The following is a 27,969-nucleotide window of genomic DNA, read 5'->3' as shown; positions in this document are numbered from 1 at the left end:
GAGGAGAGAGGGGAGGGGAGGGGTGGTTTCCAACAGTATAAATTCTGCTGCTGAGTTTATCCATCCCAAATAATCAGCCCAAAGTCTGTTGAGCATCCAAAGGAGAGATGTCAGACAGGAATGTGCACAATGCAGGTTTCACCCCATTGGGCATCACAAGGGGATCAACGGCATCAAATATAATGGCCAATGACGCCAAGGGTCATGGAGGAGGCGTGCCTTCTGGAGGAGCAACTTCAAGCCTACAGAAAATGGGTAAGCATGAAACTACTAGTTGAGAGACCACTACCAAAATTCTTACTTTTATAGGGGAATGAACTGTGAGTGTACAGAAAATAGTGGCAAGGAATGATAACTGTCAGATATTCAAAGTGATTTTACCGGACAGCAAAGGCTCCTGGCCGATTAAATTGCTTGTTCTGAGCTATCCATTCATTTTCAGGTGCACTTAACCAGTTAGTAGCACTGAAAATAACCGTTTAGCACCAAACTCAAAACTGGCTGTTTTGGGGGTGTTCCGGGGGGGGGGGGGGGGGCACAGTCAGCACTTGGTCAGTTATTCTGATATTCTGCACTTAACCAGCCAAGGTAACTGCATAAATAGGATCCTATAAAGGTCAGTACTATTTTTATGCTGTGCCCCATAACTGGTTAAATGCTGAATATCGCACCTAACCAGCTATGTATTGGCTGGCTCCGGAAACCCGAAAATTCAATGCCCAAGCACAGACATGGTCCAGCATTGAATTTCTGGGCATAGCTCCGGTGGTAGTCAGCAAACTTGAAGCACCGCCAGCTGAATATTGACCCCATATCTCCTTCCTCATTATTTCTGGCAACTATTTTGTATACATCTGTAGTTTATGTCCCTATAAGAGTAGGAATTTTTAGTTGTAGTCCTTCAACATAGCTATAAGTGACACTGCCAGTCTCGCTACTATTATTAAGAACTGTTTATCTTATTAAAAAAATGTTAGGCTGGAAGTAGAAGCCACACCGGGAATAGTGTCTCAATGATGTAACAGTTTAAGAGAAGATGCAGAAAGATTGCATTAGGGCTCTGCACTGAAGCTCAGTGTGGGGTTTCCTAATGCACACATTAAAAAAATGTATATTAAGCGTATGCCCAGGTACAAAGCCCTGACCTATCAAACCTGACCTGTCAAACCTTGTGGTCTGATAGGCCCCAGATCGTTTTGCAATTTCTGATCCTGATGTCCTTTGATGATCCAATTGATGCAGATCACTGGAGGCTTTTTTTTTTTTGTTATATATCCAGCTCAGATCACAAACACGAGAAAGGGTGCTTGCTTGCATGCTTGCTTGAAAAGTGCAGGGAGGCAGAGTTGCGTTATCCAAACACAACAATGAAATTAGCTAAGTGAAGGAAAGAAATTTCAAAATAAAACTCAGGACTGGTACCCCCAATACAGACTGAGCAGAAGTATGTAAAAATCTGAGCAGTAAATAAACAAATAGTGTATTATGTAACCTGAATTGTAGGAGCCTGATGTGAACACAGCCTCTGCCTTCCCCAGGCCCAGGTTCCAGTTATGTTTTAGATTAATACAAAGGTATAGCAAAGAGCTTTTGTTTGATATTTGTTTGATATTTGTTTATCCACAGTACCCAGTAACATTATAAAGCAGCTCTGTGCCTTGTTCAATAGGTATAAAGTCTGAGCCCATTAACTGTAATGTTCTGATTACCACTCCACAACAGATCCAAGATTGTATGAAAGAGAATGGCATATCACACAATCATGTGACCTAATTAGTTGAATATTCTGGAGGAGTGGCCTAGTGGTTAGGGTGGTGGACTTTGGTCCTGGAGAACTGAGGAACTGAGTTCAATTCCCAGCACAGGCAGCTCCTTGTGACTCTGGGCAAGTCACTTAACCCTCCATTGCCTGCCGCATTGAGCCTGCCATGAGTGGGAAAGCGCGGGGTACAAATGTAACTAAAATAATACTTTATTATAGCTAATTTTATATATTTTAGGTGCTAGAAGCTCTACCCACTCCTCTGGTTTTACCAGCTCTGGCATAGCTGGAGGGTCCAAGGCTTCCAGCATGATGTCAGACCAAGCCCGATCTCATGGGGGTGGGGTCCCCAAAGGAAGCACCGTACCTACAATCCAGTCTGTCTGTAAGTTGGAAAATCTATTTCTCTTCTTTGTGAATATCTCATTGTTTTATCTACTCTTGATTGGCGATTGTCAGGATGTATTATTGTAAGCCACATTGAGTCTGCAAACAGGTGGGAAAATGTGGGATACAAATGCAACAAATAAATAAATGTATACTCCAAGCCCCAGCACACTTTTCCTATTCTACCTGTGACACTGTAAAGGTTCTCACGATGACATCACTGTGGAATCTAGCACAGTCAATACCTTGGGCTTCCACAGTAGCCGTGAATAGTAACACAGTAACAGTAAATGATGGCAGATAAAGACCTGAACGATCCATCCAGTCAGTGGGTTCTAGCATAACCATAGCCACAGGCCCTTACACAAGGCCATTGTAAGGAATGGGAGAAAAGAGCAACTGCCCTGAGCAAAAAAGTCAGGAGGTGAGTTCAAGATGGCCGCTGATTGAATCAGACGCGAGTGTGAGCTTCTGTGATTTTTGACCTTGATTATGCCTAAGAGACGAGGCCGACCCGCTGCCGTGTCCTCTCAGTGGCGGGGCCCTGTGGCTCAATCCGGCTCCATTGAATCTTTTATCCAGCGAGCCCCGATTCCAGTGGCATCGGTGAGCAGCACGCTAGCTCAGCCAGGAGTTGATGGAGGCCCCCGGCGGAACTCTGGGCTAGAGGTTACCCTCAGCCCCGACATTAGAGCTCCTCCCCCGCAGCTGAGTGGAAGCAGCTCCCCGACAGCAGTGTCTCTAGCCCGGCATATGGAAGGAACACCAGGGCTAGAGCGACAAGAGGCAGAATGTGATCTGCGTGGAGCAGAGGGAAGTTTAGGATTTTGAACTCCTCAAATAAGATCTGAAACAGCAATTACAGCATTGGGGGACATAGAAACTGCAAGAATTTCCTACACAGCGTTCGCAGGTAACGAACACCCATTTTTCAGTTTCTTCTGTTAAACCCTCAGAAGTCACGTTAGATAATTTATGGTGCTTGATAGCTGACCTGGGCAAAACATTATGTGTAGCAATGTCAGACTTCGAAAGAAGCAGCTTTGAACAGCATGTACTCCGGAGGACGAAAAATAACTTTAAAAGACCTTGGCTCGGCTGGCCCCCCCCCCAGCCGAAGGAATATTTTTAAAGGCAGCGGCAGGAGGAAGCGGACCTCGGCTGGCGGGGGTTGGGGCCCCCTGCCAGCAAAGGTAGGTGACAGCAGTAGGGGGGTCCAGGGCGAAATCTGCTGGGGCCCAGGCCCCCGTGGCCCCAAGCAGATACGCCCCTGCCTCAGGTACAGAAAATAAGTCAAGATATGACTGTCTTGGAAGTAAAAACTAAAGAAACAGAAGAAAGTTTAAAATCTTTGACCTTAAATGTTCAATCACAAGAGAAAAACCTCCAGCATACGCAATTGCTTCAAAGTAATATGCTGAAAGATTTAACTAATCTGAGGAGGAAAACAGAATTTCTTGAAAATTACTCAAGAAGTAATAACTTGTGATTTTTGAATTTTCCTCAATAATTTGCTGTTTCCCCTCGTGAAATGTTAAATAATTATATTAAAGAAATACTGGAGGTTCCGGAAGAGAGTATTCCTCCCTTCACACAAGTGTATTACCTTCCTGTTAAAAAAGATAGTAACCAACAAACTCAAGTCAATCAATCATAAGATGTATCTGCACTTCTAGAATCTTCAGATACAGAACAAGTCACAACAATTCCTCCAGATGAAAACTGAAGTGCTTCAGATGGGAGCTACTTTTTTCCTAAGATACCCCTGCAAATGTGTGGTTAAATACCAATCTTTTAAATATGTTTATTACGAACCCTCTCAGCTTATAGCTTTCATAACATCAAAAAGCTCTAGTTAATGTAATAAGGAATTGGTTCACATCTGATTACAAATGTGTTAAAAAATTTCCTAATCTCCACTGTTTAGGAATCTTGGACTCTTATTGTGGACTTTAGATTGGTTAGAGATAATAGAGTTTATTCTTTTCTTTCTCTCTTTTTTCCTTAGCTTAATTTTCTAAGATAACCAATCTTTTCTGTACAAGTAATGCAATGTCTTGTATAAAAATAAAAATGCTTATAAATAAAAAAAAAAGTCAGGAGGTGTGCAATATCACCCTTTTGAATCAGTCAGTGAAATATGAACCTGAGAGGGAAGAGAGGTGTCGAAAGCAATCTTGCTTGGAACACCATTATGACAAGTAACTCATGCATAACCTTGAAGTAGGCTGTTTATTTGGGATATCAAACTAAACTAAACAGGTCTGATATCTAAATAAACATAATCAGACTGTTGTTTTCCACTATGATGATAAAGCACTGGCTTCCAGTGCAGTTCCAGCTTGACCAACATTTTTGCAGGAACATATTCATGCCACTTTAAAAAAACATTCGTATAACATTTAAATCTCCCTCTTTATCAAACCTACCACTGTCTTTGCATTGGTTTTGATTACTTGTCTTTCTAGGAATTATTAGGAAAGGGATAGAAAATAAGACAAAGAATTTTATAATGCCTCTGTATTGCTCCATGGTGCAACCACACCTTGAGTATTGTGTACAATTCTGGTCACCGTACCTTTTAAAAGATATAGCAGTATTAGAAAATGTTCAAAGAAGGGCAACCAAAATTATTAAGAGGATGGAACTCCTGTCATATGAGGAAGGTGCTTAAGAGGTTAGGACGCCAGCTTGGAAAAGAGACAGCTGAGGGGAGATATGATAGAGCTCTACAGAATACTGAGTGGTGTAGAACAGGTAAATGTAAATCGATTTTTTACTCGTTCAAGAAGTACAAAGACTAAGGGACACTCAAGGAAGTTACATGGAAATACTTTTAAAATGAACAGGAGGAAAGATTTTTTCACTCAATGAATAGTTAAGGTTTGGAATTCATTGCCAGAGGATGCAGTATCAGCAGTTAGTGTATCTGGATTTCAAAAAGGGAAAGGGGATGAGACTTGATATATCACCTTTCTGTGGTTACAATCAAAGCAGTTTGTATATTACATACAAGCACTACTTTGTACCTGGGGCAATGGAGGGTTAAGTAACTTGCCCAGAGTCACAAGGAGCTGCAAAGGGAATTGGACCCAGCTCCCCAGGATCAAAGTCTGCTGCACTAACCACTAGGCTACTCCTCCACACAGGTTTGGACAAGTTCCTGGAGGAAAAGTCCATAGACATGGAAAAAGCCACAGCTTGTCCCTGGGATCAGTACCATGAATCTTGCTACTATTTGGGATTCTGTCAGGTACTTGTGACCAGAACTGGCCACTGTTGAAAACAGGATACTGGGCAAGGTGGACCATTGGTCTGACCAAGTACAGCTATTCTTATGTACTGTAAATCTGAGCTCAAGTTCAGATACATCAGTATTTCTCAACTTCTTCAAGCCAAGAACCCTAAGTCGAACAAATTCAACTGAGTACTCCTGAGATCTGATCAGCAGAGATTTTGAAATGGACATTCCTAAAACTGACATATTCTAATCACAAAATAGAAAATAAAATTACTTCTACATTTGTTGTCTGTTCATTTTATTTTTCTAATTGTGTTGGTCCGGGCTCTGGTTTCCTTCATCTTTTAACGCTTGTCATTTTTCTCTCTCCTCCTTTTCTTTTCAGCTTTTTTCAATTTATTTTCTGCCTTTCTGCCCAGATTTAATTCATTCTTACTATCTAGTCTTCAATTTCCCTCTTTGTACTGCATCTACCTAAAGCGTTTCATCTCTTTCCCTAATCCTGGCTCTCCTATTCCCATTCCTCTTCTTCCACAGTCTTTCATTAACTCTATCTTCTCCCCCACTTCCATCTAGCATCTCTCCTCTTTTTCTCATCCTTTCATCCATCTCCCCTCCCTCTCTCCCCACCCTTTTATCCAGCATTTCCCCTCTTTATCTCCCCGCTTTTCCATTCAGTGTCTCCCCTCCCTCTCTCCTCACCCTTCCATCCAGTGTCCCCCCTCTTTCTTTCCCCACCCTTCCATCCAGTGTCTCCCCACTCTATCTTTCTCCCATCCTGTGTCTACCCTCATATTTTTGTTTCCCCCTCCTCAAGTAGCTGCTGCAACTGCTTCTCCAAGTAAAATCAACCAAATGCTCGTGAGGGACGCCCTTCTTTTTTCTATTATTGGCCGAGGACGCCCATCTCTTAACCACGCCCCCATCCCACCTTTGGTACACTGCCGACACGCCCCCATGAACTTTGGTTGTCCCCGCGATGGACAGCAGTTGAGGATGCAAAAAATTGGCTTTCAATTATGCCGATTTGGGCGACCTCGGGAGAAGGACACCCCTCTCCCGATTTGTGTCAGAAGATGGGCGTCCTTCCCTTTCGAAAATAAGCTAGTTTGTGTTAACTGCAAGGTACAGCTCATGCCATTTCCTGCTCTATTCCACTATGTAGTTACCCCCAGATTCTATATAGCGCGACTTTAAGTTGCGCACACAATTTAATTAGTTAACAAGCCAATTGACATTAATTGGCATTAATTAGAATTTATGCACACAATTGTGTAAGCGTATTCTGTAACGTAATGTGTGTAAATTCACATAGTTGGAAAACAACCAAAGCAGATACATGGATGAAAAAAATAATATTTATTAAAAATAGGTGGAAATAAAATTAGAAAGCCCGACACAGGCCGTGTTTCGCCCAACTGGGCTGGATCAGGGGCTAATAAATTTCTGTCTGATCATACAAATCCTGAAGATTCAAAAGCCTATTTGTTGTACTCACAAATATGAGATAGAATGTGAAGCTGCTAAAAATACTTCAAAATGGAAAAACACTACAATGCCGAGATTTGACATCAATCCAAACAATATCTTTGGATTGATGTTGAATCTCGGCATTGAGTAAGCCCAGGTCTGGATCGACTATGCATCCTCAACTGCTGTCCATCGCAGGGACAACCAAAGTTCATGGGGGCGTGTCGGCAGTGTACCAAAGGTGGGATGGGGGCGTGGTTAAGAGATGGACGTCCTCAGCCAATAATAGAAAAAAGAAGGGCGTCCCTCACGAGCATTTGGTTGATTTTACTTAGTCCCTTTTTTTTCACAACCAAGCCTCGAAAAGGTGCCCAAACTGACCAGATGACCACCGGAAGGAATCGGGGATGACCTTCCCGTACTCCCCCAGTGGTCACCAACCCCCTCCCACCCTAAAAATAAAATTAAAAAACATTTTTTTCCCAGCCTCAAATGTCATACCCAGCTCCATCACAGCAGTATGCAGGTCCCTGGAGCAGTTTTTAGTAGGTGCAGTGCACTTCAGGCAGGCGGACCCAGGCCCCCCCCCCCCCCCCACACACACACACACCTGTTACACTTATGGTGGTAAACATGAGCCCTCCAAAACCCACCCGAAACCCACTGAACCCACATGTAGGTGCCCCCCTTCATCCCTAAGTGCTATGGTAGTGGTGTACAGTTGTGGGGAGTGGGTTTTAGGGGGAGGGGGTTGGGGGGCTCAGGTGGGAGCAATTTGTGAAGTCCACTGCAGTGCCCCCTATGGTGCCCGTTTGGTGTCCTGGCATGTGAGGAGGACCAGTGCACTACGAATGCTGGCTCCTCCCACGACCAAAGGACTTGGATTTGGTCGTTTTTGAGATGGGCATCCTCTGTTTCCATTATCGCCAAAAACCGGGGACGACCATCTCTAAGGATGACCTAAATGTTGAGATTTGGGCGTCCCCGACCATATTATCGAAACAAAAGATGGACGTCCATCTTGTTTTGATAATACGGGTTTCCCCGCCCCTTCGCCAGAACGCCCTTAGAGATGGTCATCCCTATTTGATTATGCCCCTCATAGTAACTTACTGCATGTTAATTATTAATGCAACAGATAATGCAAAACAGGTAATGCCGCTTCACTAGGTGACATTAAGTGCATCTGAATTATTTACAATGCAGTTAATGCATAGGAAGTATATTGCCTTGGTCTTAAACTGTATGGGAAGATGCTGCACATGCCCCTAACAGTTAACATAGAAGTTGCACATTAATCTATGCTACTAACACACATGGTAAGTGTAGCCTTTTACCGTACTTTGATATAAGAGACCCTTAGGGGCCCTTTTACAAAGGTGCATAAGGGACTATGCGCGTGCGTCAAATTGGCATTACTGCCCAGCTAGCACGTGCACCTGGTGGTAATTCTGAGTTTGGCACACACCGAAAACACGCGGTAGAAAACAAATTTCTATTTTCTACCGTGGGGTCATCCTGGTGGTAATTGGCAGTTGGCGCACGCTGGACAGCTACGTAACGTGTGAGCGCTTACTTCTAAGTCAATGGGTGGCATTAAGAGCTCAGGCCATAAATAGACGCTCGAAGGTTTTCATTTTGCTGCACGTCCATTTCTCAGCCCCCCCAAAAACCCCTTTTTTTCAGATGCGCTGGAGAAATGGTCCAGCACACCTCCAATACATGCACCTACACTACCACAGGCCACATTTTGGTGCTTCTTTCTAAAAGGGCCCCTACTTTATAACTGGGACAACAGAGGGTGATGTGACTTTGCAAAGATAACAAGGAGGATCAATGAGAGAAGCAGAATTTGAACTCTCGCTTCGCCAAATTTCAGGTCACTCTTGCAATCTACACCTTGTTACCAGTTTTGGAAAAGGAATTTTAGAAGTGCTGTACACATTTTAGATGACCATAAGTTGGCATTTAAATGCCTGTGCATAGAAGTTCCAATTTTACAAAGCTGGGATATGAACATCTGAAACTGAAGAACAGCCAAAGAGCAAGGAGGTGTAGTCTTAGCGTGTTTTGAGTAGGACTAGGGCAGGCCAAAAAAAAAATAGATATTTATTCCTCATTTAAGAAGAAGAATGACTGTCTATGTCTAAAAATATGGACATCAGAAGTTAGACCTGCTACCTGGGATATCCAGGTTTCAAAAATGTACTACTATTGAGCAGTGCTTTACTGGAGGGTTTACAGGAGGTCACCTCTTTCATTCTCTAGTGGTTGGTGTCTCTACCCCAAACCATGAAAGTGGCAAAGGATACTGAGCTCTGTGACAACTGTGGGAGAAATAGCTATATATTTCCAAAATGAGTGACATAACTGCTTATGTTCCAGCACATAAACATCTATGTTGCAGTGTCATAGATGTTCATATGCTGCTGCAGATGTGTTTACATTCCTGTGTTGCCCCGCAATATTTTAGATATCTATTTTTCTAACATGGATGTTCATGCTGCATATTACCAGCACATGAATGTCTATTTCACCATGTATTTTAGAACAGGCTCTATGTCAGCAAATCCTGTTCTAATGGAACCTCAGACATCCCGACTTGGGACATCTAAACTCCAATATGAATTCCATTCTAAAATGCAGCTCTACGGGGTCCTTTTACTAAGCTGTGCTGCCGTTTAAAAGGGCTTTCCAAGGGGCGCGCTGAGGCTTCCTGTAGTAAGTTTCAAATATGCGTGAGCTACCCATGCACTAAAAAATATTTTTTAGATGCACAGGATCCAAAAGAATTAAAGACTGGTTCTCAAACGTAACGAGCACTTACAGAGAAACTAAGGAAAAAAAGTGCCTTCTACCACCAAAACACAAGGTTTAAGCAGCAGGAAAACCTTTTGACGTAACTGAGTCGCCCTGGCTACATTGGGTAACATCAAAACTGTCTGCCTACAGAAAGCAATACTTTTGTTCTGAAAATATGTTTTCATAATCACCATTTTTTTCTCCACCAAGCACAGTATTACCAACAAAGTAGATCTCTTGGTGATGTTATCCTGTGATGATTCTGAAAAAACTTACCCCCCCCCCCCCCCCCCCCCCCCGTTTACTAAGCCATGCTAGCGGCATTAGCGCACGGCAGTCGCTAGCATGGCTTAGTAAACAGGGGTGTTAGATCCAATCTATCAGGAGAGTTCAAATTATCACACTCTCCTTCCTGATTCGTCTGCTTTACTCTCCTAGGAAGATAATACACAGCTTTAACATCACCAGCTTTATCTTTAACGTACATTTTAGACAACTCCATAGAGGACAAATTGCGAATTGCAGGAAAATTAAGCAAACACAAATTAGATAATGTATTGGAGTTTTCCAGATATTCAAGGTATCATTATACTACTAGTAAAAAAGGCCCGTTTCTGTTTTAAAGGAAACGGGCGCTAGCAAGGTTTTCCTCGGAGTGTGTATGTTTCAGAGAGTGTGTGTGAGAGTGACTGTGTGAGAGAGTGAATGTGTGAGTGTGTGTGTGTGACAGAGAGAGAGAGTGAGACTGGGTGCGAGTGTGTGTGTGAGAATGAGAGTATGTGCCAGGGCCCCCCCCTCCCTCCCACTTCTAGGGTGGCCGCCCCCCCCCAGTCTGTCTCCCAGTTGCAGGGTCTCCCCCTCCGTCCCAGTTGCAGGAGGGTCCCCCTCCCCCCCCTTTTTCCCAGTCGCAGGGTCCCCCCTCCTCCCCTCCCTCCCTCAATTTAAAAACGACAGTGTAAAACAGCAGCCCCTAGTTTTGCTTGTCTTTTAGTGTATACGAATGACGGCTGCGCAGGGGAGTGGAAACAGAGATTAACCAATGTACTTCCTTGCTTACCTCCCCTCCCTCCCTTTCTCGCTTTTTCCCAGTTGCAGGGTCCCCCCCTCCCTCCCTCCATCCGTCCCCCCTCCCTCCCTCAATGTAAAAACGACAGTGTGAAGCAGCAGCTTCTAGTTTTGGTTGTTTTTTGTGTATAGGAATGACGGCTGCGTAGGGGAGTGGAAACAGAGATCAACCAATGTGCTTCTTTGCTTACCTCGCCGTCTTGCCGCCCTCCCTCTTCCTCTCTGACGGTTGGACCCACTGCTCTTTCCCTCCCCCCTGTATTCCGATTCGCCAGTCTCCGCATCCATTCGGTTGACGTCTCACCGCCCTCCCTCTTGGTCCTCTTCGACAGTCCGAATCTTTGGGAGGGAGGGCGGCAGCGTTTTTTTGAGGGCGGAGTCAAGTGTTAAACTGGGTGGGAGGGGCGTGAGGGCGGTTAGGTTACGCGGAGGGGCGTGAGGGGTAACGTCACAGAGTGTGGGAGGGGCGTGAGGTGGGACGTCACTGATGGTGCCTCGGAGACCACCGATCCACGGTCCCAGGCACAGAACGTTGGAGGTGAGAATTATATTATAGGATCCTTTGCAGCCATGGCAGTGGTAGATTGAGCTAAAGCTATATGTGAATTAACATTCTCCAAACCTTGCTCCACCTAAATAAGAGGCGCTAAGGCCCAGATGATCAGAAGCAAACGTGGGCAGTAGTGGCCATTAGCGCTAGACTAGCGCCCACGTTTGTCTGCGTCCCAGGATCAGAACCAGCGGGTGTGTGAAACAACACGTTCGCTGGCTCTGACCGCTAATGCAATTCATGCAAACGAGGGTTCCCTGCGTTCCTCCCTCATGATCAGTGGCACTGCGCCAAACAAAGATGCTGCTCCCACTGCAAACCCTATGCCAGCACAGAGCTGGCATTAGGGTTTGGAGGATTGGGGGAGCCCAAGAGGTCCTGGACCTGTCAAAACTTACCCACTCCCTTAAACACAAGGCCTGGAGGTCCAGTGGACCTCCCTCCCACCCCCCCAAATACCAAAAAGACCTGGTGGTCCAGTGGAACCACTAGCCCCCACCCCCAACATTAACAAGACCTGGTGGTCCAGTGGGACCGCTAGCCCTCCGCACCCATGGCCTACCTTGAAGTTGAAGGAGGGACTAGCACGCCCTGCCCGGCGCATCCTGGGATGTGCTGGGTGGGATTTAACTCTTATATGAAAGTTAAGCTCCGACCACCACATCCCATCCCAGGATGCACCGGGCAGGGCACTGCCATTTGGAGGAGCTGCCCGCAGAGGGAGCGAGTGCTAGTCCGTCCCTCCTCCAAATTCGAGGTAGACCACAGGGGGGTGAGCAGGTGCAGAGGGCTAGCGGTCCCACTAGACCACCAGATCTTTATGTTTTGTGGGTGAGAGGGGCCTCCAGACCTCAGAATATCCCAGACCTGCCAAACCTCTTCCGCTGTTTGACAGGTCCGGGATTATTTTTTGACAGCCCAGACTTGTCAAACAACTTCTGCAGGAGGATTGTGCCTTGGGCGCATGTCCAGGCACAATCCTCCCGCAGAAGTACCCATATGTCCAGAGCTAATAGCGTGCCTAAATTTGCATGCTATTAGCTCTGATCATAGGGACGTTAATGTCCCGCGCTTTTCTGGTGCTAATTTTAGAACAGCATAGGGCTTCTGATCATCTACACCAAATGGCTCCTGCATTAACTCTAAGCAGGTACTACACACTGATGGGAACATTAATGCATGTTCTGAATAAAAACAATATGATAAACTAGTGCTTCCCAATCATTTTGTGAGTGTGACCCCATGAATGCAGCCAAATAAAATTGTTTGACCTCTTGGAGGTGCAGAATAACGGTGCACCTATGGAGAGCCCACCTAGATTGTTACCAAAAGACAGGTTTTGTGATTACATTTGGGTCCAACTCCTGACATACAGTTTGGGAAGCTCTGCTATAAATGCCTCACTAACTGCCATGTTAGATTTGCAGCTAACGTGTAGTAAAATCCTGCGTTGTCGCATTACTACTACTTACCATTTCTGTAGTGCTGTTGCAGGAATTGAGATAGGAATTTGTGATGCTTCAGGAGTCAGACAGCACACACCAGAATGAGAGAGTAATCTTCTTTATTTGCCAGCAAACAAAGCAGGACATCAGTTCTAGCTCTCTTCTCTTCTCTTAGCTCTTTATGTCTTTCTCTCAGCTCTCTGTGTCTTTCTCTCCTTCTTCTGTCTGTTCCTTCTGTCCTTCTCTTTCTTCTGAGCTCCTTCTGACGTAAACTGCTTCTGCTCCCACTTAAATAGGGTCCTAAGCCCTCCTCCTAGCCTAGCCCCCTTTACTCCCAATTGGTTAAGAAACTGATTGGCTACCTTGCCTCAACCAATCATTACTTTTGAAATATCAGTTACATAGGTTCCAGACATCCTAAACTGACCTGTGACCTGGGGCCCCTCAAGCCAGACATTTGGTCTCCAGTCTCTTACATTCCTCATTATGATTGATGTCTCATCTATAGCTTAGACTGGATTCCCTTAGAGACCAAGAGGCCCCATCTAACATTGGTTATTCTCATATCCCTAGTCTGGTTCATACTAACTGCTAACTAAACTCTGGCATTCATTAAAGAGGTCAAAAGTCAGTCTTACTTAATAGCATACATATCAGGCTATTGCTTCCAAGACCATTTCTGCATTTTACCTATAATTAATCAAGGAGAAGAGAGCTGACTAGTCCTGACCTTTTTCACCTATCAGCTCCATACACAGAACTAGCTAAGACCACAGAAAACTCAAAACACATGTTGATCTCCTCACTGCAGCCTTAAACAGCAGACAAAGGATCATTTTAAAAGTAACACAGAGTTGAACAAACATCCTACATAGAAATTACAGAGAATAAAACATATTCTAAAATAAGCATTCTTATAAGACATATCCTAAATATAAACAGAACTTCTAAATACTAATCTATTGCCTCTCTCTAAATAGTATTTTCTATCTTGTAAACTACAATATATCTAGCTCATTCCTTTGTTCAGTCATAATAGTTTACAGCTGTGCCAGCTAGCATTGGCAATTCACAAGGGACAGAGTTGCATTTCTCACTGACCTTTCCTAACCTTAGCTCGGCAGCTAGACATTGAAATAATATGAAACATCTGGCATACCTTCACTTCAGTTGCAAAGTAAAAAGCTGATTTTGAAATAGGAATTCAAACACCACTTTTAAACCCCAGATTTTAACAGTTAATATCACTTCTTATATATATAATTTCTTTGTCCACTGCCTCATTCCCCCCTTTGAGACTAAAATCAGCTTATGCAGAGATAAGTCTCACATCTCAAACTCTGGAGATTATAGTGATCCTAACTAGGAATAGACTTGTGAATTACCATTACCCTACTTGTTAAGGTCCGACGGCATACTGCCGAAGCACATGAGGCCAAGAAACAAAACAAAAACCCTGCTAAAACTAAGACTATTAGGGAAATGAACAAGGGACGTATCCAGGAGGTCAATGACCACCACCAGGAGGTAAGATCTAATCCTCCTCGGTAATCCTCCACATTAAGGCTAGCCAACTGTAGGACTTTATCCATGGCATGCCTAACTACATGCGTCCTATTTATGACAATAGTACAGCACTCTGAAGAATTTAGCACTGTGCAGAGGCCACCCTGAGCTGCAAAGAGATAGTCAAGGCCCATACGGTTATATCTAGAAACTATACTTAATTCATTAATTTGATCCTGCAATGCATTGACTACCACGTTCAGCTCATGAACTAAAACATGGAGTAGGGATTGAAGTCTCCGGGTAGCCATACCTAGTTCAGTAATACCCGCTACCGGGCCTCCAATTGGAATCCAGGCCGTGGCAGAAAGGGCTACAAGTCTCTTTTTAGTCAGAGGATAAGTAGAATTAATATACTGGAGGGCTAATTCAATCGCCTCATCCTCTGTGGCAACGGAGGAGGGTAAGGACAAAGCCTCTCGCTTAGAGCGGTGCGGGGATAGTGGCTTAAGAGGAATAACTTTAGGAAAATAATTCAAGGTTACCAATACACAAAAATCATATGTGGAGGGAAGAATCATGTGGAGGACATTATCACAGAGCCAGTAATGACCAAGGAGAGGGCGACGAAAGTTCCCAATAAATGTAGGCACAGGATGGAGATTAGGATGCCCATAATGCGAGCCCCTATCCCAGGGGGAACGAAGAAGAAATGGAGACTTTGCACACCATAGGTGCCAATCCCCAATTGTAACAGACCGCTCATATGATGCAACCCCTTCATCCCCCGGGGACTTATGAAAGTAGAAAATAGGATGGGACACTATAGTCTTCTCAGTAGTATAGTTAGGAGCCAGATAATCACCTTGGTCATAATCTACAGGTATGGTAGTAGGGCACATAGGAGTACCTGGAGAAACTACCCACACAGGTTCCTCCTTCTCTAGGAGAACATTAGTATAGTTACAGGGAATGGGAAGAACAGTTGAGATGCTTCTTGTTAAACAAAACACTCCAGAAGCTGGATAGGGAGACGTAAAAACTGGCCTTAGAGAAGAGTCAGAGGGGGAAGTAGCATTATAAAAGGACCACCAAGTATAATCCTGGCTCCAAGGGCCTGAACTCGAAAAGTAGGGAGGTATAAGAGCTGGGAGTTGCACAGGGACAGGAACAGCTGGGACATCTGTAGTATAAGGAGAAAATCGGGAACACACAATACAAGGGGAAGTAATCTTTGCCTGGCTAATTAGTTCCTGGACTGAGTGTAACCAAAGGTTGGAGCGAGTTGGGGTATTAGGAACAAGGAGGCAAGGAGTAGAAAACAACAAAAGCATCCAAACTACTAACATTTTCTTTCTTCCTAATCTAAAACAAATACAGCAAACTAATTAAGCAATAATATTTCAACAGTCTGTGCTAATCACAGATTACTCTCATATAGTGTTCTCAGTCTTTGAGTTCTTATACCAGTTGGGATAGACCCTCAACTGACAAGGATCAAGCTTTCAAATTCCAAAAAAGCCAGAATCAGGCAAGAAAGAGTCTCAGTGTGAAGCCGAAGTTCAGCCGCTCCTGCAGTATGCAGTTGACCCTTCTTTTCAGCTAGTAGATTCTTTGGTTCGGGTCAGGCGCAACTTCAATGGCTCCGCTGGATCTCTTTCTGCTCTCCACTGTCTAGGCTCCGTCTGATCCGTGCTGGGCTCAGTCTGGTCAGCAGACTTAATTCGAGACCAATGGACCCATGGAGTTATCCCTGCGACCTTCACAGCTGCAGGGGTAGAAAGCAAAACAGTAAAAGGTCCTTTCCATCGGGGCCCCAAAGGCTGGAGCTTCCAGTCTTTCACCCAAACTCTATCCCCTGGCAGGAAGGAATGTACCTGAGCCTGGAAGGGGACAGGGTTTATTTCTCTCACATAAGACTGAAGCTCAGAAATTATCTTCCCCAAGAGGGCTACCTGCTCCTGCACCTGGGCAGACCCTAAAATCCCTATGTCTCCCTTAATTCCCTGTAAAATGGCTGGGGGCTTCCCATACACAATTTCAAAGGGAGAGAGGGCTGTTCCTTTAGTTGGGGTGCATCGGAGGCGGAAGAGGGCTAGTGGCAGTGCCTGTGGCCATTTCAGTTGGGTTTCCTGACAAATCTTTGCTAGGCTATTTTTCAAGGTTCTGTTTGCTCGCTCAACCTGCCCTGAACTCTGGGGACGATAGGCACAATGCAATTTCCAGGTAATGCGCAATGCGCGGGACAGGGCCTGAAGTGTAGCTTCAACAAAGGCGGGACCATTATCTGAACCTATGGCAAGGGGCAGTCCATACCTGGGGATGACATCCCTAAGGAGAGCTCGAGCTACTTCTGTGGCTTTCTCAGTGACTGTAGGATATGCTTCCACCCACCCAGAAAAGGTACAGACCATGACTAAGAGGTATCGGAACCTACCGCTCTTGGGCATTTCTGTGAAGTCTATAACTAGGGACTCAAAGGGTGTTAGACCTCTAGACTGAACTCCTGGTGGAATACAGGGTCCCTGACGAGCATTATTCTGGGCACAGAGAGTACATCGGGCAGAGGCAGTGGCAACCAGACTATCCAATCCTTCCAGCACCACTACTCGACTGAGTAGACGGGCTAGTGCTGTTTTCCCTAAGTGTGATAGGTCATGAGCTTGAGACACTACAGGCCAAGCTAGGTGGCGTGGCACCAGAACTCTGGTATCAGGGAGATGTAACCAGCCATCAGGTCTCCTTACTGCACCTTCTTCTTGAGCCCATTTCTCTTCCATTTGGGTATACATAGGTGTCCATTCTTGCAGTCGAATTTGGAACAGGGGGGTCACAATACTTGCTGGGGGTCCTCGAGCAGCTTCCTTGGCCACCCGATCAGCATGGCGATTCCCTCGGGCCACTGGAGTATCTATTCTTTGGTGTCCCCTGCAATGAATGACAGCTACCTTCTTAGGGGCCCACACAGCCTCTAGCAGCTGAAGTATTTCAGGTCCATACTTAACAGGTTGGCCTGCAGCATTTATGAGTCCCTTTTCCTTATACAAAGCTCCATGAGCATGTAGGGTTGTGAAAGCATACTTAGAATCAGTATAAATGTTGGTCACCAGTCCTGCTGCTAGCTCCAGAGCTCGTATGAGGGCCACAAGTTCTGCTTTCTGGGCTGAAGTTCCTTGGGGCAGGGCTCTTGCTTCTATCACCTTGTCCTCTGTCACCACAGCATAGCCTGCCAATCGCTTAGAGTTCTCCACATAACTGCTTCCATCTGTGAAATAAATTACATCTGGGTCCCTCCATGGAACATCTTTAAGATCTGGTCGACTGGAGTACACTTCATCCATAGTTTGGATACAGTCATGATCCGGTGGTCCCTCAGATGCTGGCAAAAGAGTGGCGGGATTGAATGTAGCCACTGTTTCCAGGTGTATCCGTGGATTCTCACACAAGCTAGCTTGGTACTTAACCATGCGGTTATTTGTAAACCAGTGGTTGCCCTTATACTCCATGAGGGTAAGAACTGCGTGGGGGACTTTAACAACCAGTTCTTGCCCCAAGGTCAACTTATCAGCTTCCTGGACCAGTAAGGCTGTTGCTGCAATGGCCCTCATGCAGGCTGGCCATCCTTTAGCCACTCCATCCAGCTGTTTAGACAGGTATGCAACAGGCCTCTGCCAGGATCCCATCATCTGGGTCAGCACACCCAGAGCAACCCCCTGTCGCTCGTGGACATACAATGAGAAAGGTTTCTCCACATCAGGAAGGCCTAACGCAGGGGCTTGGAGTAGGGCTTTCTTTATGGCAATGAAGGATTGTTGAGCAGTAGGTCCCCATTCAAATGGTTCCTTTTCACCCCCCTTTGTGGCTTGGTAAAGGGGTTTCGCCATCAATGCAAAATTTGGAATCCAAATTCTGCAGAATCCAGCTGCTCCCAGAAATTCCCTAACTTCTCTTCTGGACTTGGGTTGGGGGATTGCAGCTACCGCTTGCTTCCTACTAGCATCCAGTCTCCGACTTCCCTGGGAAATGCAAAAACCCAGATACTTCACTTCTGACTGACAGAGTTGGGCCTTTGAGCGTGAGACCTTATAGCCTGCATCCAAGAGTAGCTCCAGCAATTCTCTAGTAGCCTCAAAACACTCTTCCTGAGTCACTGCTGCAATCAGGAGGTCATCTACATACTGGAGTAAAACTCGCCTGGAAGGCTCAGATTTAAAAGTCTTAAGGTCTTGTCCTAGGGCAGTCCCAAAAATAGTGGGGGAATTCTTGAACCCCTGTGGCAGGCGGGTCCATGTATACTGAAGCTTCCTTCCTGTTACTGGGTTTTCCCATTGAAAGGCAAAAAGCAATTGACTGGCGGGGGCCACCCGAATACAAAAGAAGGCATCTTTTAGGTCTAGTGTCGTGAAATGGGTAGCTCCAGAAGGTATCAATCCTAGCAGGACATATGGATTAGGCACTACAGGATGTAATGAAATAGTGGATTTGTTGACCACTCGTAAGTCTTGGACTGGCCGGTAGTCCTCAGTCCCTGGCTTTTGAACTGGCAATAGTGGCGTATTCCATGGAGACTGGCAAGGTCGAATAATTCCATGGGATAACAGACGATTCAAATGTGCTTGAATCCCTTCCAGAGCCTTTCTGGGAATTGGGTATTGGCGAAGATGGATTGGCCGGGCACTTGGAAGTAAATCTACATGTACAGGAGGAATATTTCGGGCCAACCCTGGGGGATTATCTTCTGCCCATACCCCACTGACCTGAAAGCTGTCTGCCAGGGGTAGGTCAACTTGGCCATGCGACTGATGCAGCCGCCATTCTTCTTCAAGAGGGCAGCAGAAACTCAGTATACCCTTAGGGCTGGATGTTGGGGGCCGAAAGGAGACTGAAGTCTGGCCATCAGAGTCAAAGGAAATTTGGGCCCTAAGCTTGGACAGCAGGTCTCGACCTAACAAAGGGATTGGACAGTCTGGCATATACAAGAATTCATGAGTGACTATGTGTGAGCCTAATTGGCATCTACGGGTTGTCAGAAAGGGCCTCCGGTTCTGCACCCCCGTGGCTCCCACCACTCGGACAGTTTTTCCAGACACAGGCGCTAATCGCTCCGTCACAACAGAATGTTCAGCTCCTGTATCAATCATGAATGGAATTGAGCGGCTCCCTATAGTTAACTTGACCATAGGTTCCTGGGAGCCCAGTTTATAGGAACCCGGTCTGTCCTATTCGTCCCATTCTGCCATCTCGGCTATCCCGATGATGTCAGATTCAGGAGGCTCATATCTTCCCTCTCGAACTCGGCCTCGGCTTCCTCGATCTCCTGGTCCCCTTCTCAGTCCCTGGCGCCTCTGGGGGCATTCATCTTTCCAGTGCCCTCTTTCCTTACAATAGGCACACTGATCCCTCTCCAATCTTGGTCTGGGATTCTCCCCCCTTGGCCGGGATTGATTGAAGGAATCTCGGGCCCTGGCTGGTGGTCCGGGGTCCCACTTTGGCTTCCCATTAGCTAGAAGTCGACCTCGGTTAAGGGTGGAATTAGTAATGGCTGCCGCTAAAAGGTCGGCCTTCTTCTGCATCTTCCGGTCAGCCTCTCGGCGCACCTCCTGATCTCTATTAATGAAAACCTTGGTTGCGATCTCAATTAGCTGGGTGGTATTCATCCCTGCGAATCCCTCCTGACGCTGCAACTTCTTCCGGATATCTGGCATACTCTGGGCCACCAATGCGCTATTCACCATTCTCTGGTTTTCTTGGGCTTCAGGGTCAAATGGGGTGTATGTTCTGTAGGCTTCAATTAGTCGCTCTAGAAAGGCCCCAGGGGATTCAGTTGCCCCTTGGAGAATTTCAGAGACCTTTGCCAGATTAATGGGCCTCTTTATGCCTTTCCTCATACCTTCCAGTAAGTCCCGGCAATAGCCAGACAACAGTTCATAGTGCTGCCCATCATTTGGATCCCAAGCTGGAGCTGCGCGAGGAAACCGAGCTCTAACCCATCCCTCTGGATCCTGTGTCCCGTCGGGAACACGCTCTCGCGTGATGGCCTCAGCATTTTGCAAAATCTTCCGCCTCTCCTCAGTTGTGAAGAGGGTCAGGAGAAGTTGTTGACAATCAGTCCAGGTTGGGTTATGGGTGGCCATAATGCTAGTCACTAGGTCCACCACTGCCTGAGGCTTTTCAGTATAAGAGGGGTAATGCGTCTTCCAATTCAGGAGATCGGTGGTTGTGAAGGGTACATACTGGTAGGCCTGTGCCTGTATAACCTGACCCTGATTATTAGGATCCGGTCGAGTGGTAGTTACCTGACGAAGTGGCAGAACTCTCGAGGAGGTGGGAATGGAATCTGAGGTAGAGCTAGGAGCTACCCTCCTATCATGCTCAAAAGTGATTGCAGCGGGTCTAACCCATTCAGTGGAGGTGTGTTGAACCCCTGAGGGATGGGGAGGGGTACTCATAGACTGAGAGGTGGTCACAGGTGATTCAGTCCATTGAAAGGGATGCCGGGCCCCTAATGAGTGGGTAGGGGTACTAGAGGGAGAGGCTGGGCTGTCAGGAGTTGAGGAGTCAGGGAGTGGAGCCCAAAGTGGGTCTACAGAGGTTAACAGGGGAGGATGTGGCACAGAAGGGTAGAGGCCAGGTGAAAAGTCCAACCTAGGGTGTGGCAGGTTTGGCACAGGAGGGGAAGAACTATCCGGAGAAGCCTGTGCTGGAGAGGCTTGGGCTGGGCGGCGTGGATCTCTGGGGGTGGCACGGAACCCCAACAATGGGCCATAAGGTGGTGGCTCAAGGTCTGAGGGGTCATCAGAGAGTATGGGTTTCTCAGACAGGGTAGGGGCGGAAGCCACCGATTGGGTGGTAAGCTTCCTGGGGCTCTTTCCCTCTTCTAGTTTAGATTTTCTAATCTTTCTTTGAACACGGCCTAACATGAATTTTACTGGGGATCCCATATAAGTTTTCAACCAGGAGGGAGGGTCAGTCACAAGGCTGTCCCAGGAATCTATATAAGGGAGTTGTTCAGAATATTCTGGTTCTCCTACAACTATGCTGTAGACCTTCCGGATTACTTCAATATCTAAGCTGCCACTAGGGGGCCACCCCACTCCCATAGATGGCCACTCAACTTCACACAAGGTTCTTAAAGTACCTGAGCTTAAAGTCTGTCCATAGTCATTAATTAAAAAGCCTTTCTTGAAATTTCTAAGCATACAATCTAGGGGGGTAACAATTTGTCTAGATGATGTCCCACCCATAATGCTTACAATTACAACACACAAAAGGGAGGGAGTTTTTGAAAGTGCAGTAAGGGGTCTGCACTCTCGAGACACTAGGTAGACAGACAACAATCGCTTCCTTCCGTTGCTGACCAATTGAACTCGCGTTAATTGGAAATGCAGCTATAAGAAGTCCGCACTCAGTTAATCATTCACTCATCACACATTCCATACAGAAAATCCCACCCAACAATTTCAGATTTCTCAAATACAGATAAGCTCAAGCGTTTTCGCTTCTAGTCCCCGCGACTAGAAGGTACTAGGGCCTTTGCTGAGAATTGATCAGATTCTCCTTCCTCAATTTTCTTGAGGGGCTGGTTTACAATTTCCTAGCTAGGATTACAATACAAAATACAGAATACATACCCGGCGAATGTTCTCCAGTCAGTTGGGTGCTGGGATTAATGCAGGATTCATCCCACCGCTGCCACCAAGAATTGTTGCAGGAATTGAGATAGGAATTTGTGATGCTTCAGGAGTCAGACAGCACACACCAGAATGAGAGAGTAATCTTCTTTATTTGCCAGCAAACAAAGCAGGACATCAGTTCTAGCTCTCTTCTCTTCTCTTAGCTCTTTATGTCTTTCTCTCAGCTCTCTGTGTCTTTCTCTCCTTCTTCTGTCTGTTCCTTCTGTCCTTCTCTTTCTTCTGAGCTCCTTCTGACGTAAACTGCTTCTGCTCCCACTTAAATAGGGTCCTAAGCCCTCCTCCTAGCCTAGCCCCCTTTACTCCCAATTGGTTAAGAAACTGATTGGCTACCTTGCCTCAACCAATCATTACTTTTGAAATATCAGTTACATAGGTTCCAGACATCCTAAACTGACCTGTGACCTGGGGCCCCTCAAGCCAGACATTTGGTCTCCAGTCTCTTACATTCCTCATTATGATTGATGTCTCATCTATAGCTTAGACTGGATTCCCTTAGAGACCAAGAGGCCCCATCTAACATTGGTTATTCTCATATCCCTAGTCTGGTTCATACTAACTGCTAACTAAACTCTGGCATTCATTAAAGAGGTCAAAAGTCAGTCTTACTTAATAGCATACATATCAGGCTATTGCTTCCAAGACCATTTCTGCATTTTACCTATAATTAATCAAGGAGAAGAGAGCTGACTAGTCCTGACCTTTTTCACCTATCAGCTCCATACACAGAACTAGCTAAGACCACAGAAAACTCAAAACACATGTTGATCTCCTCACTGCAGCCTTAAACAGCAGACAAAGGATCATTTTAAAAGTAACACAGAGTTGAACAAACATCCTACATAGAAATTACAGAGAATAAAACATATTCTAAAATAAGCATTCTTATAAGACATATCCTAAATATAAACAGAACTTCTAAATACTAATCTATTGCCTCTCTCTAAATAGTATTTTCTATCTTGTAAACTACAATATATCTAGCTCATTCCTTTGTTCAGTCATAATAGTTTACAGCTGTGCCAGCTAGCATTGGCAATTCACAAGGGACAGAGTTGCATTTCTCACTGACCTTTCCTAACCTTAGCTCGGCAGCTAGACATTGAAATAATATGAAACATCTGGCATACCTTCACTTCAGTTGCAAAGTAAAAAGCTGATTTTGAAATAGGAATTCAAACACCACTTTTAAACCCCAGATTTTAACAGTTAATATCACTTCTTATATATATAATTTCTTTGTCCACTGCCTCAGTGCTACTAGACGTATGTAGTGCTGTACACTTCAACATGAAGAGACAGTCCCTACTGTCCCTACCCTCCCCACTGACAGTTTGAACTTCGTGGGTGTGGCTTGGATCTCTTTCAGGGAGAGAAAACTAACAACTTATAGCAGCAGCTTCAGAGAGCATTTTCCATCTCACAGATAGGCTGCAGAGAATACCTTCTCCTGCTTTAGACTTAGCCTGGCCTCAGAATGACATCCTATAGTATATCTCCTATCAAACTGAGCTCTCTTTTCCATCAAGCACTGCCATTTCCTCCCCTCACCCTCCCCACTGACAGTTTGAACTTCGTGGGTGTGGCTTGGATCTCTTTCAGGGAGAGAAAACTAACAACTTATAGCAGCAGCTTCAGAGAGCATTTTCCATCTCACAGATAGGCTGCAGAGAATACCTTCTCCTGCTTTAGACTTAGCCTGGCCTCAGAATGACATCCTATAGTATATCTCCTATCAAACTGAGCTCTCTTTTTCATCAAGCACTGCCATTTCCTCCCCTCACCCTCCCCACTGACAGTTTGAACTTCGTGGGTGTGGCTTGGATCTCTTTCAGGGAGAGAAAACTAACAACTTATAGCAGCAGCTTCAGAGAGCATTTTCCATCTCACAGATAGGCTGCAGAGAATACCTTCTCCTGCTTTAGACTTAGCCTGGCCTCAGAATGACATCCTATAGTATATCTCCTATCAAACTGAGCTCTCTTTTTCATCAAGCACTGCCATTTCCTCCCCTCACCCTCCCCACTGACAGTTTGAACTTCGTGGGTGTGGCTTGGATCTCTTTCAGGGAGAGAAAACTAACAACTTATAGCAGCAGCTTCAGAGAGCATTTTCCATCTCACAGATAGGCTGCAGAGAATACCTTCTCCTGCTTTAGACTTAGCCTGGCCTCAGAATGACATCCTATAGTATATCTCCTATCAAACTGAGCTCTCTTTTTCATCAAGCACTGCCATTTCCTCCCCTTTGAACTTCGTGGGTGTGGCTTGGATCTCTTTCAGGGAGAGAAAACTAACAACTTATAGCAGCAGCTTCAGAGAGCATTTTCCATCTCACAGATAGGCTGCAGAGAATACCTTCTCCTGCTTTAGACTTAATCCTACCCACCCTACCCCTCTACCCACCCACCCCTAGAGTGACATGTCTTATATAACCTCCCTATCAACCCACTCATTACTTTACCTCACCCATTTCTATTCTTCTATCACCTTCTCCCACTACTCCAACCAGAGTTACACCTAATCACACTGACCACCCTTCAACATCTTCTGTCCTTCTGTGACTGTTCTCTTGTGCTTGACTGCTTAAATATTTTAAATTTAAATGCTTTACTTTTTGTCTATTAGATTGTAAGCTCTTTGAGCAGGGACTGTCTTTCTTCTGTGTTTGTACAGCGCTGCGTACACTTTGTAGCGCTCTAGAAATGTTAAATAGTAGTAGTAGTATTCGACAGAGCTTACAATCTAATTAGGACAGACAAACAAGGGATAAGGGAATTACTAAGGTGGGAATGATAAAACATGGGTACTGAACTAAGGGTTAGGAGTTAAAAGCAGCATCAAAAAGGTAGGCTTTTAGCCTAGACTTTACGGCCAGAGATGGAGCTTGATGTACCAGCTCAGGAAGTCTATTCCAAGCATATGCTGCAGCAAATCCTAACACATATTAGTAAAAGGGTCCCTTAGAAACCTTACAGCTCCTTTTACTAAGCTGTGGTAGAGAGGTGTGGTAGCCGTGTTAGTCTACTTTTAAAGGTAATCAATAGAAATAAAACACGGAAAAGAAAATGATGATGATACCTTTTTTATTGAACATAACTTAATACATTTCTTGATTAGCTTTCAAAGGTTGGTAGAAAGTGATCTTAGGAGTCCTTTTACTACACCGCGCTAAAAAGTGGCCGGCACTGCTTTTAGCATGTGGGTTTTCTGCACAGTGCGGCCACTTATAGTGTGGTGGTAAAATGGCTGCTTTTCAACCTTTTCCATATATGACCAAGCGCTAATTTCCCAATTAGTGCATGGCCATTACTGCGAGAGCCCTTACAGCCACTTATTTAGAAGACAGTAAGGACTCCCGCGCTACTCCCACACTAATTGAACAATGCACAGCAATGTGCCCGCACTACCTGATTAGCGCAGGCCATGTCTACTCTCCACCCATCGGCACACCTCCCACTCTGAAAAATAAAAAATATTTTTCAACATGGCATTAACGTGTGCTGAACAGAACACTACCGCGGGGTGCCTCAGTGCCTCCCATGGAAGTGCTTTTTAACAGTGGTAGGCATGTGCTAGGCCAACCGTGGCTTAGAAAAGTGCCCTTAGTGCGTCCATACGTGGGTTTTCCCCACAAGCTAAGGCAGAGTTTTTACCACCAGTAAAATGGACGATTTTCCTTTAATGGCCATGGGCTAGCCACCATTAGTGCATGACCATTAAAAAAAAGATCACTATGGTAGCAACTTACAGACACTTATTTTGTAGGCAGTAAGGGCTCCCACGGTAATCCTGTACTAATCAGTGCATCCAAATTACTGCGCGCAGATTAGCGCAGAAATGCTCATTCTCCACCCCCAGACACATCCCCTCTGCCAAAAAATTAAAAATATTTATAGCACACTGGTAGCGTGCGCCAATTGTGAACTTACTGCAGAATGACTGAGCATGTTCTATGGTAAACCTTTTTCAGATGCGGTAAGTACACGCTAGAGCTTACCGCACCATAGTAAAATAAGTTTTCAGTTGAAAATTCATCTTAATTTAGGAGCTTAAAAGTTAAGCCTATAAATTTAGGCCTACCATTCATTTGCCTATATTTATGAACCTAATTTATGAGCCTAGTGCTGAAAATCAGTACTAAGCGCTGAACTTTTGTTCCCCACCCTAAATCCTCCCCTGCCACCACCTCCTTTCTCTACTTCTAAATGTAGAAGTTCAGTGAAATTTTGAGTATAAATTTAGACACTCAGCTCTAGCAAATATTCAAAAGGCGAATTTAGGAGCACAAATCCTTTGAATATCAGGCCCATAGTTTCTCTAATTATAAATGTTGGCATACAAGCATTCCTATACCCATTTGGGATGTAATAAATTTCTAGAAATTTGGACAGTACCACTTTTTGCTAAAATATAAAGTACACATTTATTTACCATTTCCATCCCGAAGAATTAGATTATGTGACTGAAAAGTGATGGTAGTAAGTAATTGAAATGCACTAGACAAAACTAACAGCAGGTTCTTTCTGTTTTAGAGTCAACAGTCTCAGTTTACATGAAAAGTTTAGATTCTGTTAGTTGCCATGGAAACAAGGAGTATTGCATATTCTGTGATTTTATTGTGCTATGGGTTGTTGCTTTTTTTTGTGATTTTGAAATTTTTGCTGGTTGTCCTTGGACAAATTATAACTTGCTGTGAACTACATCAGAAAAAATGGTGTCAGCCAAATCCAAATAAATATTTAAACAAACAAATAAATCTGAGCCTCAAAGGTATTCATGTCTTACCTCTGGGAACTTTTGTAAGTTTATAGAACTCCCTTTTTCTCCCACTGGATTTGCTAGGAGAGAAGCAGTGGAACATTCTCTGGATCTGTAGCTAATTATGTGTCACTGTGAAAAAATAAATCCTTACACCTCAAATCTACCAACAAATCAGATAGATAATGAGAGAAATACTGGTGAGCCAATTAATTCATTCTAAACATATGTGTCTTGTCTGTTTTGTGTTTTTCAGCGATGGGTGGAAAAGGAGGAAAGTGCTAACTGCAGGAGATGATCCCAAGCTCTTACCACAGCTTGCCAGAAACTCACCAGTATCACCCACAGAAGACAACTGGGAGCCAAAACATGTTTTTTGCTATGCTTATAGATTATGCAGCATGCTTCTGTGCAGTAAATCAATGGCTCTGCAGTTTTATAGATTCAACTTTAGACATAGTTGGAGGAAGTCAAAGGTTATGTTTAAAACAGAGTGCATGACAAGTTTAAAAATCATAATTAGTGTCTCTTTAGCAGTGTTACCAGCTGGCTCCAGATTCACCCAATAAGATTGGTCCAGTTGAGACTTCACCTAATTGCATGCATGGAGTTGTAGTTTTGCTTTTCGTAGGGAATGAAGTTGAGAAATTAGAAGTACAACTCCCTGCATACAATGGTTAAACCCAGGTCTGGATCGACTATGTTTTTGGCAAATCTGGAGCTGGATAACCACCCTCCTCATTAATTACTCTTGTAGTCTTGTTGGATGGCGTAAGTTGCCAATTGGAAGTATAAAACACAACTGTAGAAGTAACTTTCTAATGTTTCAACTAATCAGCAGCCAATGGTTTCCAGGAACCAGAGTGAAACCTGATTGGTTGATATCAATATTTCTTTTTTTGCCTGCAAAGTAGTTAGTGGCTCAGCAGACAGAGATCAGTACATCATCCTATCAGAACACCCTTTTGTGATTAGAACCACCCCCCTTTTTTTTTTTTTTACAATAAATATTTGCAGTTTTAAGAAGCAGAGAATTGTGATTGCTGTGTTATTCCACTTGGATATGTAGAAATGAGAGTCAACAAAGATAGGGTTACCATATGGCTTCAGAAAAAGGAGAACACATTGATCCAGTCCGGGTTTTGATTCCATTGAAAGCAATGGAAGTAAAACCCAGCCTGGCTCAATCTGTCCTCCTTTTTCTGGAGCCATATGGTAATCTTAACAAAGTAGTTGTAGGTGTAATACCTTTGTTATTGGGCTAACATATTGTATGTTCAACATGAAAGT

The 27,969-nt window shown here is 44.7% G+C and overlaps 2 protein-coding genes across 3 annotated transcripts in view; one reads left to right on the top strand and one right to left on the bottom strand.

The window, feature by feature from the left end:
• The window catches only part of LOC115470456 (C-factor-like), a 150,062-nt gene that overhangs the window by 71,581 nt on the left and 50,512 nt on the right, over nucleotides 1-27,969 (bottom strand). The window contains exon 1 of one of the 2 annotated variants that reach the window (XM_030203649.1): nucleotides 26,707-26,801. The exons of the other annotated variant lie outside the window; for it this stretch is intronic. The gene's annotated coding sequence lies outside the window, so the exon portion shown is untranslated. Of the gene's footprint in view, nucleotides 1-26,706; nucleotides 26,802-27,969 lie in introns of those variants that run through there. 2 annotated transcript variants of the gene reach the window in all.
• On the top strand, nucleotides 46-27,825 carry LOC115470457 (interferon alpha-inducible protein 27-like protein 2A). The gene is made up of 3 exons (XM_030203652.1): nucleotides 46-255; nucleotides 2,001-2,147; nucleotides 26,936-27,825. The coding sequence occupies exons 1-3, from the start codon at nucleotides 108-110 to the stop codon at nucleotides 26,962-26,964; spliced, it is 324 nt and encodes a 107-aa protein (XP_030059512.1). The 5' UTR covers nucleotides 46-107; the 3' UTR covers nucleotides 26,965-27,825.

The sequence above is a fragment of the Microcaecilia unicolor genome, chromosome 5, assembly GCF_901765095.1.
Source record: "Microcaecilia unicolor chromosome 5, aMicUni1.1, whole genome shotgun sequence".
Lineage (NCBI taxonomy): Eukaryota > Metazoa > Chordata > Amphibia > Gymnophiona > Siphonopidae > Microcaecilia > Microcaecilia unicolor.
This window is presented reverse-complemented; position numbering and strand designations above follow the sequence as displayed.